The 17293-nt window shown below is 40.0% G+C and overlaps 1 protein-coding gene across 2 annotated transcripts in view; it reads right to left on the bottom strand.

Moving 5' to 3' along the window:
- Positions 1-16034, bottom strand: part of mgll (monoglyceride lipase) — a 39322-nt gene extending 23288 nt beyond the window's left edge. The window contains exons 1-3 of one of the 2 annotated variants that reach the window (XM_027288952.1): positions 15849-16034; positions 14128-14263; positions 1547-1653 (exon numbers count right to left, since the gene is read on the bottom strand). In XM_027288952.1, coding sequence (XP_027144753.1) covers positions 1547-1653; positions 14128-14255 — 235 coding nt within the window. In that variant the 5' untranslated portion in view covers positions 14256-14263; positions 15849-16034. Of the gene's footprint in view, positions 1-1546; positions 1654-14127; positions 14549-15848 lie in introns of those variants that run through there. The other variant, XM_027288951.1, reaches the window with a different exon arrangement.
- Positions 16035-17293: the final 1259 nt, after the last annotated feature.

Consider the following 17293-nt stretch of genomic DNA (forward strand, 5'->3'; position numbering starts at 1 on the left):
AAAATCGGAAAATCGATTTTTTCAACACAGGCCTAATCACACTAACACTTGTTTTATGCCTATTTTTCCCCTTCATGCTAGTGGCTGTTTGAGGCTATACATGAGGGAGGGGTGTCAAACATACGGCCCGTGGGCTGGCCACTGGGTCCAATGAAAACATCAGATCGAAGGTCTGACCGAGCAATCTGACTGGTCAACTAGACATTTAGAATCAGCACACCTGACTCATTACTAAACTATTACTCTGCCATCTCCACATTGTCACATCCTGAAAATATATAACACAAAAATACTTTGCACTAGATGCTAGTATCACATGCTAACATGCTGACAATGAACAAATTATCATACTTGTGTTTAGCAGGTGTGCTTCAATGTTTACAACATCCACTGTTGATGTGTTAGCTTGCTAAAACAAAAACAGGCCTAGTGCTGAGGTTGATAATGTTAGTTTTGCAGTTACTAAGTCAGTAGGATTTATTCCTGAATGTCTGTACCAAATTTCATAATAATTGATCCAATATTTGTGGAGATATTTCAGTGTGGACTGTGGCTGTGCTGTGCTGCCACGGCTAGAAACAAGATTTCAACCATACAATGACATTTTTTAATGGCAATAAATGTGTAAATGAGAATTTTTTTGGCAGCAAAGTCAGATTGCGATTACTTTACCACAGGTCAAGGATAAGTGTTAAACAAATAAAGGTGATAAGTATGTTCACTGTGATTATTTCAAACTGTACTGATCAGTGGATGCACAAATTGAAAATTATAAACAGTAGGGACGACATGCATGATCAACAAAACTGCCTATCGACAGCTGTGCAACAATGCGTGTGTCTCTGTTCTTTACACTTTTGGAATTACCAGTTGTTATTTCAACTTCAACCCATCAATGAAGGTGGATCTCTCTATCACTTGCCTCTCCTACACTTTTATCAACTTTTTTCTTGATGTTTTCAGGACTTTTTCATGTTTTTCTTGGTCCTCTGCCTCATGTCAGCCTGTTAAGACAATGGTTTTTGTCTCATTGATTCAGACATATTGCTGCATACAAATAAACTTGCCCGGATGTGACCTTGAACCTTTACCTGCTTATGGTATTTCACTCTGGCAATGAGAACCAGCTAAAAGCCTGAACCACAGTTTACTGTGACTAGTCAGTCTGGTTGTCCCAGTGCTGAGGGGTCAGCACGACAGAGTTTCGGTGAAACTTGAGCAGAACAGGAAGTTTCATTCACACTTGGTAAACTAACACTTGGTGAAGTTTTCCTTGACAGTGCATCAAAAGCACACCACCTACACACTTACACACACAGAGGCACTGCAGTAGAACAATAGAGAAATGTACCACCGAGCCTAATTCATTTTCCCTAACAGGCTCCACTCACTCAACAATTAACAAGAGCTGTTATCATAGAGGAGGACGATGGGTTTTCTTTCTTTCTTATGCACAAGCTATTCTGTGTTTGAACTAATGGTGAACACAAGGGCAACCATGAGTGTAGGTGGTAATGTATGCATGCATTAATGTAATGTGACTCACCATGGTCATGTGCAAATACCAGCAGGGACAGTTCCTTCAGTTTCTGCCCAATCTCATCATACGGCCCACAATGCTCTCCAGCCCCATGGGCAATAAACACCAGCGCCCTGAGAGGAGGAGAGGAGAGGAAAAAGTTTATTCAAGTTTTTGCAAACGCAGAGTGAAGTCTCTCAGACAAACAAATGTTTGCATTTTTACGACTGGAGCATCATCTTTTCTTTATTTATAAACTGAGGGAGATGGAGATGGAGGAACCGATGAGGTTAAAGCAGCTTAAAGCAGAAACGTAACGCAATGATGACCTGAAAAGATCCTCGCTGACGGGCTGATGTGGGATCGTGCATTATTGCTTTGTGTGTGTGTGTGTATGCATGTGTGAGAGACAGAAATTAAGCAGCAGGATGATACAAAAAAAAAAGATGAAAATGTTTTCAGAGATAGCAGCTATCATCCATCTGTCCCTCTATCTGCCTCGGCACATCCCTGCCTGTCCGACACCAAACAGACTCTGAGGGAATCCAGTAAAAGTAAAACACAATGTGATCCATTAATATACAGAAAACAGCTTTGACAGTGGATGATGATTTGGTTTCATGAGGATAATGGAGACTGTATGCTAATATCTCATCAGAACAGTACATTTGGTCTCTCAGTTTGAAGATGCATTCACTCTCTGAGACTGCGTGGAGACAAACACTTTAAATATCCTGACATTATCCTGCTGGTTTGAGGCAGAACCATTTTATCGATGAGGAAATTATACAGTAAATTGCACTAGAATTTAATTTCTTGTTTCCTGATGCAGAGAAGCTGCGTTTATGTTTAACAGGCCAAAGTTTTGTTTGTCCCAACTCATGAAGATGTATTTTATCACAGCAAAGCAAAGCCAGTTTTCAAAGAGGAGAAAGTGGAATTTATGCAATGTTATGAAACAGACACATTAATGCAGCTATCTGTTTTTTCATGACAAAATGTAATAGGGGCAGAAGGCTTCTCCAAAGGGAGGCGTATTGGATACACTTTCGTGATAGCCTCATTCTCAGTGGGATGACTGAGGAGATTTAATTTTGCTTGTTTCTTAAGAAGTGAGTAGACTTTGTGTTGTTGTGTTTCTCCCCCTGTTGCGATGTACTTGTGTTGATTGCATTCAGCTATAATTAATCACTAATCGTGATTAGACCTTGAAGACTGTAAAAAGGGTTGCTTGTAGCGAATCTAGAGACGTTTATCACCCGAATCTGCATCTACCCTCAGCTTTACGGGGCTTTATAGCTTTAGTTACTGTTTTGGTCTATTCTCACTGCTCTTGTTTTCAGCCACAGAAGGCAGCTAATAGCATATTGTAAAGTACTTGCTCAGCACCAAACAGCAGACAGACACAGTTAGCAATTAGCTGATGAACACAGTGGAACATTTAGCAGCAAGTAACATTTTTATTGATCCCAAGAGGGAAATTCACGTTACAGCAGTACAATTCACCACATACAGAAGCAGGAAACAGATAAAGAACAAACAATGTATAAGTTATGTACATTGCAATTAGGCCATTGTGCCTCCTACATTGTATAGGGAGCTGTGCAAATATATATGAGAAGAGCCTAGTAATGTCTCACTGAGATATAATTGTCAGTGTGTATGTAGCAGTTAGTACTGACTGCTTTTTGTGCCTTTCAGTCTTGCAAATATGCCAATGTTCTGTGATATGTGATACCAGAAATAATCATGACGTCCAAATAATGAGTGGTTGGCTACTGAGACAGTTAGGTCTTTGAGGTAACTTAACAGTCTCCTTACACAGTATGCAATCAGCAATCAAACGTGCCCATAAGGTAAAACTCAGACCAACACAAAGTGTCAAAAATATGCTCTTTTCCCCAAAACAGACCCATTATGTAAAAGCTGACAGGAAAATCCCTTGTTAATTTACACCTACTTAATTCATTTCAGTCAGGCTAGAGAGGTGATCACAGAGAGAAGAGATGTTAAGAAGGTATCATGTAAAGTATACTCTTCAAATAACTTTATGTTAATCAGAATCTATCTGTGTATAAGTAGTGGAGCAGCAGTGAAACACTCCAGTGTTCTTCTATCTAGGCAGCAGCAGTGCTGAGACGTCTGTGAGCGCTTCAATCAGCAGCAGCAGCAGCAGACAATTAGCCTCAATGTATTCAGTGACAGAGGGAAAGGAAATGGAGTGAAACAGGGGCTGAGGCGGGTATATAAGAATAGCATAAAAGTAGCTGTTCATCAGACTTCATTAGCAAATCACTCTGATTTCACTTGCTGCTTTCCCCTCCTTTTAGAGCGCCATCGGCTCGGGCTAAGACTTCCTCTGCACTTGTTGGCTCAGAACGAATGTGTCTATACGTGTGTGTGTATGAAAGAGTGTCTTTGTATAGGAACAATGTTCTGTAATACACATGCTGAGGGGCAGCAGGGGATTAATGGGGCTAATCTGGGTTCATTGGAAAGAGGACTGTACAGTGAACAACACAGCACACACTCCACTGAAAACCACAATTGTAATGTGACATTTGTAATTTACTGTCTTTCTTTCTCTTAGATTCTCTCCATCCATCATTCTCTAAATGCCTCTTTAGTCTACTTGATAATCTTTTCTCTTTTCTTCGTCTTTGCTTCCTCTTATCAATTTTTTGTTTTAAGGTTATCTGAGCTGCCAAAAAGAGGGGAAAGATATGATAAATACATCTGACAGCTAATAGGAGGTGATATAAAGCAAGTATCATGGATTTAATTACCCAGAATTTGAATCTTAACAGATGTCTGTATTCATTCAGCAACAGGCATCTGGCAGACAAGATAATATTCAGGCATCATCAGTATGTTGGCTCAGCCGTGCAAAGCAAGCCCAGTTTCCACTTTGCTAAAAGTGGTCTGGTAAATCTCAAGAGCCATTTGCTGAGAACAAGTGTTACCTCAATAGGTTGTGACATTTTACTACTTTACTTAGACATCAACCTGAATCCTTCCTTGACCTGGGATTACAAATGCACTACACTGTGGGCTCTCATAAGTCTTTGCTTCAGAGACGACCAATGACAGCTCTATTAAAAAGACTTATTAAAACATGGCAGCTGTGAAAATGTCAAATGTCTTTTAAATGTTCCATTAAAATTGGTTTCTGGATACATTCCAAACAAATAGTAGGGCATGCTATTGCCAATGCTTTATTTTGTATCTTGAACACCTATAGTAACTGAAATAAGGCCCACAATGTTCAGAAGTTTAAAGAGGTTGTGAGTGATATCATCTACAACACCCCCCACACTCTCATGGTTTGTCATTGGTATGACTTCTAGCTGCTAGACTCAGCTAATTCTTAGACAGACTAAAGCTGAAAGCAGACAAACTTCTACAGAGAGAACTCTCAAGCTAAGACAAGGGACGGGGTTGACTCTGTTGCTATGGATGCCATCATGTTTCTGAATTAATTTACTCACTAAACCTAAATGAAATGAAATTTGAATTCCCTAAACATTCAATTATTCAAACGTAATCAAATATGGATGGATGGATGGATGGATGGATGGATGGATGGATGGATGGATGGATGGATCTATAATTTGCTTTTTAAAAATTGCTTATATCTAAGTTTCCCCTAAATCGGCCAGTTAGGGCTGCAACTAATGAATTTTTTTTAATCACTGATACGTCATTCATTTACTTTTCCATTAATCAAGCAATCGTTTATAACAATGTGCAATAGTTACCCTTCCCACATTCCCAGTTCCCAAGGCGATGTCTTATAATTGCTTGTTTTTTCCAACCAACAGTCCCAAACCCACACATAGAAATAAATAGGTTAACAACTGATTAAAATAGGTTAGGAAAAACACTTCAGATATTTTCAGCTCAAACAGTTCTGTTCAGAGGTGGTTTCAGCCTTGACAGTGGGAGCAATTTCACATTAACACTAAACCTTTCCCACAGTGTTGCTCATTCCAGGCTCACTGTGCATCATCACAGATCCATTGATTATTTTTTGTAGTACTTTAATCTTTTAGTAACAAGACAAGCTGCATTTATTTTATTTTTTTTTCTCATTATCACTTTCTATGTCTTTCTCTCCCATCTCTCATGGGAACTGGAGACCCACTTGTCTCCCACACCAGTTTCAGTTGCTGGAACAACATGGCTTATAACCAGCCTTATTAAAACACTCTGAGGGAGCGAGAGAGAGTTTTGTCCTCCCTCTGGCTCTACTAAGAGCTACTCCAAACAACCACAGGCCCGAAACAAAGCCAAAGCCTTAATCCCCTTAATGCAATGCTGACTGACTACCCCAAGATTATAGAGGAACTCAAAACTTCCAACTGTGCTAGAAAGTCACATTCTGCACCTTTAACTGTAAATACACTACAAGACATTTTAGTTATGTCTTACTTAGGACAAGGAGACAGAAATATTTGCATTGCAAGACTTCTTAAGACATTTCCATTATTTTCCACATAATCAATATTTCAACCATCTAAATGTGTTGTTCCTACACCGTTTGTTAATTTGTTTTTCTATAACAAGAGAACTGGTGTGCTTTTCATCACAGTTGCACTCACTGCTCAGAAATCATAATCATCATCCAATAAACATAAACCCACTAATAGTCATGCGCAAGCCATCAGACCCATTTCAGGTTTGACATCATTGAATTTGCCACCACAGTATGACATCAGGTTATGTTTCTCCAGAAGCTGAATCAGGCTCATCTTCTCTTAACTTAATTATTTAGCTGTACATAAATAAGTGATGGCTGAATTCCATTCAGATGCTTCGGTTTCAGGGTATATGATATTGTGCATGTCGGCTCACTGTCATGCTGACTTAATTAAACAGAATGGAGCCATCATTTTCCTACTATGACAAGTTGCTGTGAAAAAGACCTGTTCTGTTGCACCTGTTTGTGCTAGACAGTTAATCTGTTGATTTAACTGGCTCAGTCAGGCAGAATATATTTTTATTTACTGATATAGACCAGATATAGCGTACATAAAAGCATGCACAGTGTTAAATAAACACTTGTACGCATAGTTATCAGCATAACAGTGTAACTGTTGACATCAAACTTTCCACGGCTCACTAGTTTATTTTCAGTAACACATTTTGGACTGTGACGCCATTTAACTGTGTTTAATTAGCTTTTACTGATATGACCTTATATAAACATAGATTATAGCGGCACCCAGTAGTATGATGACACTTTTATTATTTCTTATTCGATTTTGTTGCATTTTATTGTTTTTATTGTTTTTATTTTGTTTGTTTTTTACCTATTGTTCTCGTTATTTATTGTCTACTGTAAAGCACTTTGGTACACCGAAAGGACTGTTGTAAAGGGCTGTATAAATAAAGTACATTTACATTTACATTTACATTTGTTAAATTAACACTGGAGATTTTGGTGTCCATGTGTCCAGACTGAACAGGAGCCAGAGGACGAGACAGAACGATCGAACACCGGCATGTTAATCTGATTAATGGACTTAGACTACTCAGAACTTAATTGTGTGTTTGTGTGTTCGTGTGTTTGTGTGTGTGTGTGTGTGTGTGTGTCCCTTTACTCTCATCTTGTGTGAGCTTTCTTTGAAGAGCTGACCAAAGGATATGATGTACACTGTGTGTGTGTGTGTGTGTGTGTGTGTGTGTGTGTGTGTGTGGACATATACTGTATGTACTGCATATGGCTGGGTGACCACATCGGTGCTGTTAAGTGCAGAGTCCGTCAATGTACAGTTGTAGTGGGTGTATAAAGTATAAAGATATAGAGGCAATGATTAAAGGAAAAGAGAAAGAGAGGATCAAAGATAGAATGAGAAGACACTGTATACTGTACGTGAGGCAGGAAACAGGACATCAGCAGCCTTTGAAAGGACAAATTTAGAAATTTTTTATGACTAAACAAAAATAACCTGAATGAAGAGTTTCCCGGCTAAAGTACAGTGACAGCACTTGAAACAGATTATATTTAATTATAGACCAGAACACATCAATTAATTCCAAAGGAGGCGCTACAATAAGTGGATTCACTCACAGGGGCAAATATAATCTGCACAATGTTTTTGTGTCAAGTTTAACGTTAGTAACCTGTGAATTCACATCCGCCGCTGACCGAAAACAAGTAACCTTCACAGTGATAATCTTTGAGGGAACAGAGAACCAAAGAGTCTGAAAAAAGACGGCACTACTGTAGCTTTTTTATCTTTGTGTCACCATCCACTTCTATTTCACTTCATCTGTTGGAGTACATGCAGGCAGATGTGAGAAATTAGTCTGTGAGATAAATACAATTATACATTTGAATAAATTGTACAAACTTATTGTCTTGTTAGCAACCAGACTAAGGAGGATGTTTACAGACAGTTAGCAAATGTATTAGCTCTGGAAACTTAATGTCCCTCCCCAATAACTTTATCTGAGTATAGAGCAAAGTATAGAGAAATAAAAGAAAGAAAGAAGCTCTGTGAGATACTAGTGCGAGCAAGTCCCAGGTGGCTAGTGTATTCATCTCATCCATTCAATTCAAGACATCTCAATACCGTTTAAGACACCGACAGACTTTGAATTCCCAGGTGACTGTGAGATTTGATGCACTTGAAGCAAAACAAAATGGATATGACAGAGAGGAGCAATGTGACAGGTGGAAAATGAGATGCATGAGGAGGGGGTGAAGAGTGAAAATGGAAAAGAAAACAAGAAATGGAGTCAGAGAAAGTGGATGAATGTGTGTGCTGTGCAGAAAAAAAACAAAACAAACAGAAAAAAAACAAGTGAGTGACAGAGGAAATGACTTTGCGATGGAGAGAAATGTAGGCGGACTGTCAGCGGGCAGCCACAGCAAGAAGGTTTACACAAGCGATACAAAAAAGGTAAACCAAGGAGACACTATATTGAAAATATTCAACTGCACAGTGAAATAGACATTTTATAAGTTCACCTAAAATTCACCAAAATATTACTTAACAGTCACTGTCCATTTAATGGATATTTTTATTATTATGCGATAACACTGACCGAAAAAGAATACCTCTGATAGCACTTCTGCTTTTTCCACTTCTTATAATGAAATGTATTTGCACATGTTTGTATAACTCCTTTTCTCTTTTTAATATTATTGTATTTCTCTTTGATGTATCTCATCAGTTAACTGTTGCAACCTGCTACTTTCTCCATGGGTATCATCAGATCACATTTAACATGTCCCATATTTTATATTCATAGCTATACAGCAGCAGAAATCAATGAAATGTAAGAAAATCATCATAATTATATATAATACCTCGATAAAAAAAGTCTCTGCTTATTTTAATGTTAATGCTGGTAATGTTCCTGATGGAGTTATTACTCAGTGTTAATGAAATCGTTAAGTGCTTGTGAATATGAGCAACAGTGGAATGAAAATTGAAAACTCTGAAGTGCTTTTCCTCTGTCTCCTTTTCACATTAACTTACAATAAATGATCCCAGCGGGCACTTGGAATCACCTACTCAGTGAATTTTATGTGAACATAAGAGCCTCTAATATTTTATACACTACTCAGCCAAAATTGGCCCACAGGCGGAAACATGGAGGGAACCACCATGGAGCTTTTATCTCCTCTACTGGCAAGAGCAGCAAGCAGTAGAGAGATTAAATAATCTGACCATAAAAACACATGGTAAATAAACACAGCAGTACACTATTTACACAAACTGTGTGTGTGTGTGTATGTGAGACTGTCAGTTGTCCTTTATGTAAAAACACAGGTGTCCGGCGCATGTAAGGCTGGTATGCTGGTCTGAGGGTTCAGTGTCCCAGTTGGATGTCAGTTGGAAGATCTGTCAATCATTGTTGATGCCCCTCTCCTCCACCCCCCCACCTTTCACCTACTTCCTGGTTCTAGTGAAAAGGCTTTTCAGGAGCCCCTGACCTCTGACCAAGTTTCATTGTTAAGCCAACATTTTTACATTTTAACATTTGCATATTTTGGAAGTTTGTCAATTGTCTGTCTGTCATGTAATTCATACTGAATATTCAGCATGTTAGAAAAAAGGAAAGGAAAGGAAAAAGCCAATAGCAGAAGAGTCTTTTCTTCTGGAATCTACATATGTCAGTAGAGAAAATGTAGTTTCCTTCTCAGTCTATATGCTCCATTTTCATTTCCAGGTTTAAGCAACAAACTGAGTACATTTAAAAGGAGATGGAAGGAGACACATTTAACCCTCTGGTGTCTGAGCAATTGCCTATAATTGCAAAAGCAATTGATAGGGCCACTTATAGGATTCCAGAAGGGTAAGAACTGAACTGTACAAAAAGATAGTGTTACAACAAATTTAGGCTTTGCATACTGTCCTTTGTTGAAGGAGATTTACAATCACAACCTAAAAACACTATCTGTATATGCAGCAAAGCATGTGATTGGGGTGTTTTTCATACATCATCTGCACTCTCCTACTATTACTACAATGTTTTTTCATTCACCTTATGATAATAATATGTCCACATTTGCCTGATGGCAGATGGTACTTTTCTCTTGCCACAGACTTATGTCTAACATAACAACATAACAACCAAAGCCACCAACCCTTACCAAAGCTCCTCCGTAGCCTTGTCAACACACGTGACATTGGTATTTCCCATCCACTTAGTGTGACATTTAAACAATCTGCTTAATTTCCGCTTTTATGCTACACAAACACTCAAGCGACAAACTGTCTGGCCTTAAGTTGATCCAGTTTGTTGAGTAAATAAATGTCAGCCTGGCATTCACAAACTGCGGCCGTCACCATGGTTACAGCACGTCTCATCACAACTTTAGTGGTGTTGACAATGATGGTGAGTCATCTGCAACTTTTTTGATAATTGATAATCAAACGTTACTAATACTGACTGACAAACATACTGACTGCTGCAGTCAGTATGTTTGCTGCAAGTCTGGTTGCGGCACACATTCAGACCAAGAACTTTTTTTTATTGTGAAGGCAAGTTTGTGTGAAAACAGACATAACAGATGTGCATCACAGAATTTCTTTGATGGTGAAGTGTCGACTGTATGACAGACAACAGGCTGGAGTATCTCGATTAGTCACACTTGCTCGGCTGTTTTACACTCTTAGAACATTCTGTGTGTAACTTTTATTTTGCAGAGAGTCCGAAATGGCAGTACGTTCAAGATCTAACCCACAACTGCCAATAATTATACAGGAGTTTTGGGGCGTGTTGGTGAGGGTGTAATTTTACTTAACTGCTTGTAATAGCTTGCAATAAAGCTTCCTCGCCCAGCTTCTACAGTAGTAGGTGCTAGCTCAGCTAAAAGAATTTCATTAGTCTGGGCTTTAATGAATGATTTAAGTGTCCTGTAAACTCTAAATGCAGCTTCAAATCTGAGTATGCAACACAGAAAACAGACAATATCTGCTATATTTACAGCTATTAAACACACACATTAGTGTATATATATACACACACACACACACACACACACACACACACACACACATCAGGATGAATAAGATTCTTGCATGCCTCTCTCTGCAATGACTGCATGCATTTTTAGCATGGTCACTGGCTACCCTCCAGTGAGAAAAGTATTATATAAGCCATCCAAAGCTTTGGCTCTAAAACAGTTACAACGCTGAAAGATCTGCAGCTATTCTAAGCCTGCAGTGATTCAGCTTTCTACTTCCAAAAAACATGATTTGCAGGAGAAAAAATAAAGCTGTTATGGTGTGGCAACGAAATTACATCTATTGATACCTTTGGCAGGAAGATCAGGACACAGTTTTAGATATGGTTATTTATCTCCAAGACTTTCTGTTGACAAGCTTTAAATATATGAGCAGGTTGGTGCATAGCTTTCTATTCATGTGGCAGTGTGGGCAAAGGGTCTGGGAAAGGGCTTCTATTAGAGGCCTCAGGCCTTGTTTGTAATTATAAGGTCAAATGTTGGTCCCATTGCCTGTGCTGAATCATGCACACTTACATGTTAACAACAGCCAGCAGGCAGAGATGTTCAGTCTAACCACAAATATAAACATCCCAAGGTTTGCTACCTAATGTACATGCATACACAGATATCCACACACAAGTATACAATCACCCACATGTACAAATACAGAATGAATCAAAGATGACAGGCGAATGAACACACATACATGCACACACGCTATCGTAAACTATCAGCCACGGTTTATGGAGCAATTATACAGCAGAGGCACAGACACAGTGTCAGTTAATGAGTCACTTCTCTACTGAGATGTGTAAGTCTTATATGTGTGTGTGTGTGTGTGTGCGTGTGTGTGCGTGAGATAAGTAATATCTTGACTCCAGATGTTTTGTGAGCTTCTCGTTCTGTCTCTTTCCTCCTGGGCTCTCACACTACATACAGCTATGTGGTTTGTAAGCGAGCGTAGTATGACATCTGTGTTGTGTTTAATGCACTGCTGCAGCCACATGTGTGCAGAGGACTTAAAACGGCTGAGCGTGCATAGCAAAGGGGCCTCTAACAGCAGACTGTGGAACATACCACTAAAGTAGTAAGAAGTAGAGCTTTTTTTAAACTGGACCCATTAATCGTGTAGTTGTGTTGTTTAATATCTTTTTGGCTAAGAGACAACGTTTCCATTTACACACCAGAATGGCTGATGAGTCAGGATCTCAGGCCTTTTGCAAATTAACTATGATGCCATTCTTTGAGGCTGAGAATGTAATTCCAATCAACTACAAGGACTAACCAAAGACTTTATAAAACATGGACTCTTACAGTATCCATGACGTCACCCATAGGTTTCTGAAGAGCCGTTGTACAGCTCAGAGTGTGGTGGCTCTGGCGAAGGTCATCTTGGCAGTCCTGCCTACAGGGCTCCCAGCTAATCCAAAACTGGGCAAAGCCATAGAGCTGAGGCGGCCTGGTTGTTCAAACAAGCCACCTGTGAGAGTAAAGGTGGCCCTAAATTATGCATAGGTTTAAGCCTTAATATAATAATAATAAAACCAAAACTGTTTTTTTGTTGTTGTTGTACCAGGCTGTTTATTTCTGCTGTGAAGTTGGACATTTTAATACAGGGGCTTATGAAGATTGACTCGTTCTGTAGCCAGCTTCAAGTGGCCGTTCATGGACCTGCAGCTCTTGCACACTTCACTTCACAGTCAAGGAGATTGCTGCTTGGAAACTATCTCAAAACCCAAAGGTATGAGGAAACAGATGCTGACATTTGATGGCCAGCATTTCCTTGTGCCTGGATGTTGGTTTTTTAAAATAAATTGAGGTTTGTCCTTATTTGTTCTTTATCTGCACAGGACTGTACGTGATTATCTAGTGAGCCACGTACACAAAAAGAAACTAAGTTATCTTTCTCACTGCAGCTCAGACTGAAGAAACATACTCAATTACAGCACAGTACAGTTTGTCATAGTGGGTTTGGTTGCGGACTGTTCTGTGTACACTCAATGACATTTCTTTCCATGGTGACACCTTTGACTGTGAGCAGTCAGCTACAGCTAAAATCTGTGACAATCTGCATTCTGTTTTCTTTCCCAGCCCCAAAAAGCTGATCAAGTGGATCTCCAACCATAGTAAACAAATTTGAACTTGATTTTCTAATAATTATGAACATTTAGTTTCACTGAGATTAATGTGAATGCTTAATAAGTTGTTCATTTTTGATATCATATATGCACCTTCACTATTTAACGCTACATTTCAAGAGGCTTCAAGTAACTGTTCATGGGTCTTTTTTTAAATGAGGTCATGACCCAGTATGAGTTACAGGGGCATCTGGTAGTGGCCACTATGAGGAGATTAACATAATTATGTTTTTAACAAGCTTGGGTCACAGAATGAGACTTAACTGTCCAGATTTGCTACAGGCTATCACAGATAGATTGGATTTTAATTATTTCTCAGTAATGTCAATTTGCAGTCTTATTTTGATGTAGAGATGTTTCTGTGTTGCACATTGTTAAGAGGTGAGACCATGAACTTAAAATGACTCACAATAAACTTCCTTGATGTGAGGGTCGGGCATTTATTACTGCTGAGTTACTGAGTTACAGCTCTAAAATCTTTAACAATTAACAATGTAGGCTGCTTTTCAGCCAGCGTTGCTTCTCATAATGTAATCCATATGAATGAACACATTTTCTGGTGACAGTATGTAGAAGATGGTGGACGCTGATTGGTTGTTTGACCAGTTACAGAGAGGATATGTCTCCTGGGGCTGTTTGAATGAATCCTCAATAAGGAAGAATCAAATCGTATCAGTGTGGATTCATACAGGCTGCTTGTGCAGAGATACATGTGTACTGAGCAGGCAGGGATAGAGACTATATATACCCAAATGTGCACTTTTATTAGCCTACAGCTGGTCCTGGACTGCACACTTTACAGATTAACACGCAGGACCTTTAAAGAAAGTCCTCCTCATGTGATTCCAGGAATAAAAACAACCATGTGACTACACTTTGCTCAATAACGGGATCATGTTTGACACTTTTGGTGAGGTCTCTCACACACAACCTTCTGTACACATATACAGAGGGACAGTAGAGACACTCTTTCCGTTAGATTCCCCGCTCCGGTCTCCACTAACCTTGGCGGACCGGCGGGCTCCCAGTAGCGGCAGAACAGGTGCAGTCCGTCGGCGTTGACGATGTGCTGCAGGTCGGTGTATGGGACTCCCTGCGGGCTCAGCCGCGGAGCATCTCCCGGCTCGGGCATGGAGGGCTCTGCAACAGAGGCACGGAGCAGCGGTAACAACACATCGCAGCCGAAGAGGAAATAGCTGAAGCCGGCGACGAGCAGGCAGGTGGCGGCGGTCACAGCGTTCATTATTTATGGTAGTTTATTTATTTTTAGTGCGTGTTTTAGGAATGAAGCGGAGATGACACGCTTTGTATCCTTAGCTACACACAAACACACAAACACATAAACACACGCACGCACAAAACATGCGCTGTGGTCAATGCGTCCTCGACGACCGGCGTTACGTCACCAGACCATATGCTCTGTTTTCCACTAGCTCTCTCTCTCTCTCTCTCTCTCTCTCTCTCTCTCTCTCTCTCTTTCTCTCTCTCTGACCCTCTCAATTCAAATGAGCTTTATTGCCATGGCCATGATTACAGCCTCATCATGACACTTAAAAGTGCAGCAGGATTTAACCTAATGAGGTTTATAAAAACATTCAGAGTGGAGAAGATAAGAGCAAAAACTGCACTGCATCCACAAAAATTATGATAGTAATAATAATAATAATAACTATATATGTCCACCTGTCCCTTTGAGCTGATTTATTTATTGGCAAAGCAAATCCATCTGAATAAAAATACAATCTCTCTCTCCAGTTTTTACTTTCTTTTTCTACCCCAAAGCTGCACACACATACGCATGTATAATCTTTTACTTCTCTTTTTTTTTCTCCTGCAACACTGAAGCAACCTCCCTCTTTCGCTCCCCCCTCTTCCTCTCTTCTCCTCTCTATCTCTCGCGTTACACACGAGGCTCCCCTGGCATCAGGTCCAGTTGGATATAAAGTGTGAACGGCATGTGGTGCATTACAATGAGGAGAACAATGTTTGTGTGCCGCGCCTGACACACTACCTGAGGTAAAAATAACCCTTGTGTGTGAAGCTATGGGGGTTGCCTTTCAGGTTTAGTGACCTGCCTCAGTTCAGCCAGTGATAACTGGTCAGGTATGAGATGGATGGCTGTCTGTTGGCGGGCATACCCTTAGGCTTTGCAGCCAATCCTGTACTAGGAAACATGGCTCATTGCAGCTGTATATGACAGGATCATGGCACAAGAAAAGTGTGCATCACACATATATACACACAAATAATCGTTACCACTAAACTCATTATTGCAAATTGCTCCATTGACATGTGTGCGTAAAAACGCAAATCCCTATGTTTTCATCCCTGCTGCAACCGTTTCCATCTCCGTGCACATTGAAAACACTCCAACATAACCGGACATGAGGAGGATTATTGGCTGCACAAAAAGAGCAAACGTTTGCAATGAAAGTGTCCCGCATTTAAGCTGACGCGAAAGCAAAGTAAAGAGCCGATCCGTCTGTTTTCATTGCTGATAACGATGTCAGTTGCATGTAGTAGTGGGAGACGCTCTGGAACATCAATAGTAAGGTCTGCGGATTTTATGTAAAAAAAGATGAATGGAGGCAAACTGAGAAGATGCTGCATGTGCGATTATCACAGCGTGCAAGTTACATTAACACCGAGTTGAGCTGGACATTTAGATTCCATAACAAGGTGTCTGGTAAGTATATCATAAGAATATTATAGAGATGCAACCAACCTGTGAAGGAGCGTCTGCAGTGAACTTTCAGCTTCTTCTCGGACTCTCCAATACACCCCTTACTCTATCTCTCTCTCTCTCTTATATATGTATGTTGGATGTCACTCTTTCTCTCTCTCCTCTCCTGTCTCTCTTTCAGATGCTCTGCACTCGCCACCCGCCAGAGAAGAATGCATTCAGCGACGTTTGGTGAGACTCGCCACCCGCCAGAGAAGAATGCATTCAGCGACGTTTGGTGAGACGCTAAAAGTATTCACGCACACACACCCTCTCTCTCTCTCTCTCTCTCTCTCTCTCTCTCTCTCTCTCTCACACACACACACACACACACACACACACACACACACACACACACATACACACACACACATTACATATTACACATTTCCCCAGAGGAGGAGATACAACTCTTCTCTCGCCTCTGTTTAGGCTCATTTACTGTAAAAACTAGTTCAGTCCACATAGTTTTCATTGTGCACACACGTTAGTCATGTATGACTCTGTCACTCCTGCATGACCCTCAGCTCCCAGCTAAATGACATGAAGGGTCATTTGTCATTGTCCTCCTGAATGACTCATGTTTTCTGATTTAGTCCCATTGAAAGGTCACTGAGGGATATTGGTGGTATTACAGATGGCTTTTACAAAATTAATAAATATATGACTCTTTTGTGATCTAACAGATCTATTCATGTTTGGTTAGATTTAGGCAAACTGCTTGGTCAAAGCAGCTTTCATAGATTTTTTTTTTCTGGCCACTTGGGGGCAATAAACGAGCTGTAAACATTGACATTCAGAAAAGTTATTGAGAATGTGTTAGCAAATGATGTATATACACACAGCAAAAGGCAGGGGATAAGATGAAAATTGAAAGCTAGTAAAGGTGGATGTAAACAATGCAATTCAAAAAGAAAAAGAGGAATTGCATGCAACACATGTTAGAGCTCAAGGATACACACAATGTGTTTTGTTAAGTTACACTGGGAAAAAAAACTCCTAAGGGTGAACACTGAGCAAATGGTTTCCTATTTACATGACCAGTGCACACGGAACAACTTAGCACTTTCATGTAGTCACGTTCATGTAGTCACTGGCCATGTTTATTCGTTTTGGTCTCCATCTGTCATTTTGGTAGGTGGGTGAACAGCGGGTCTATTAGAGCTTTTAAGCTCAATGCGGTTGTAATATTATTGATGACAGTGGTGAATAAGATGTTAAAATAATGAGCCCAAAGAAGCTAAAATGCACCTTAGAGTTGAAGGGAGCTGCTGAGTTGGTGACAATTCTCTGTTTTGCCACTAAGCAACTGCTATCAAATTACACACCGTCATTTGATCTATTACCAATTTAAAAATATTGATTAGAACAGCTTTATGGTTAGGAAAAGATCTGTCCTTGTTCCAGACATCTGAATCACTGCCCACATCGTATTCTGACTGGTTAGA

The sequence above is a fragment of the Larimichthys crocea genome, chromosome XV (assembly GCF_000972845.2).
Source record: "Larimichthys crocea isolate SSNF chromosome XV, L_crocea_2.0, whole genome shotgun sequence".
Lineage (NCBI taxonomy): Eukaryota > Metazoa > Chordata > Actinopteri > Sciaenidae > Larimichthys > Larimichthys crocea.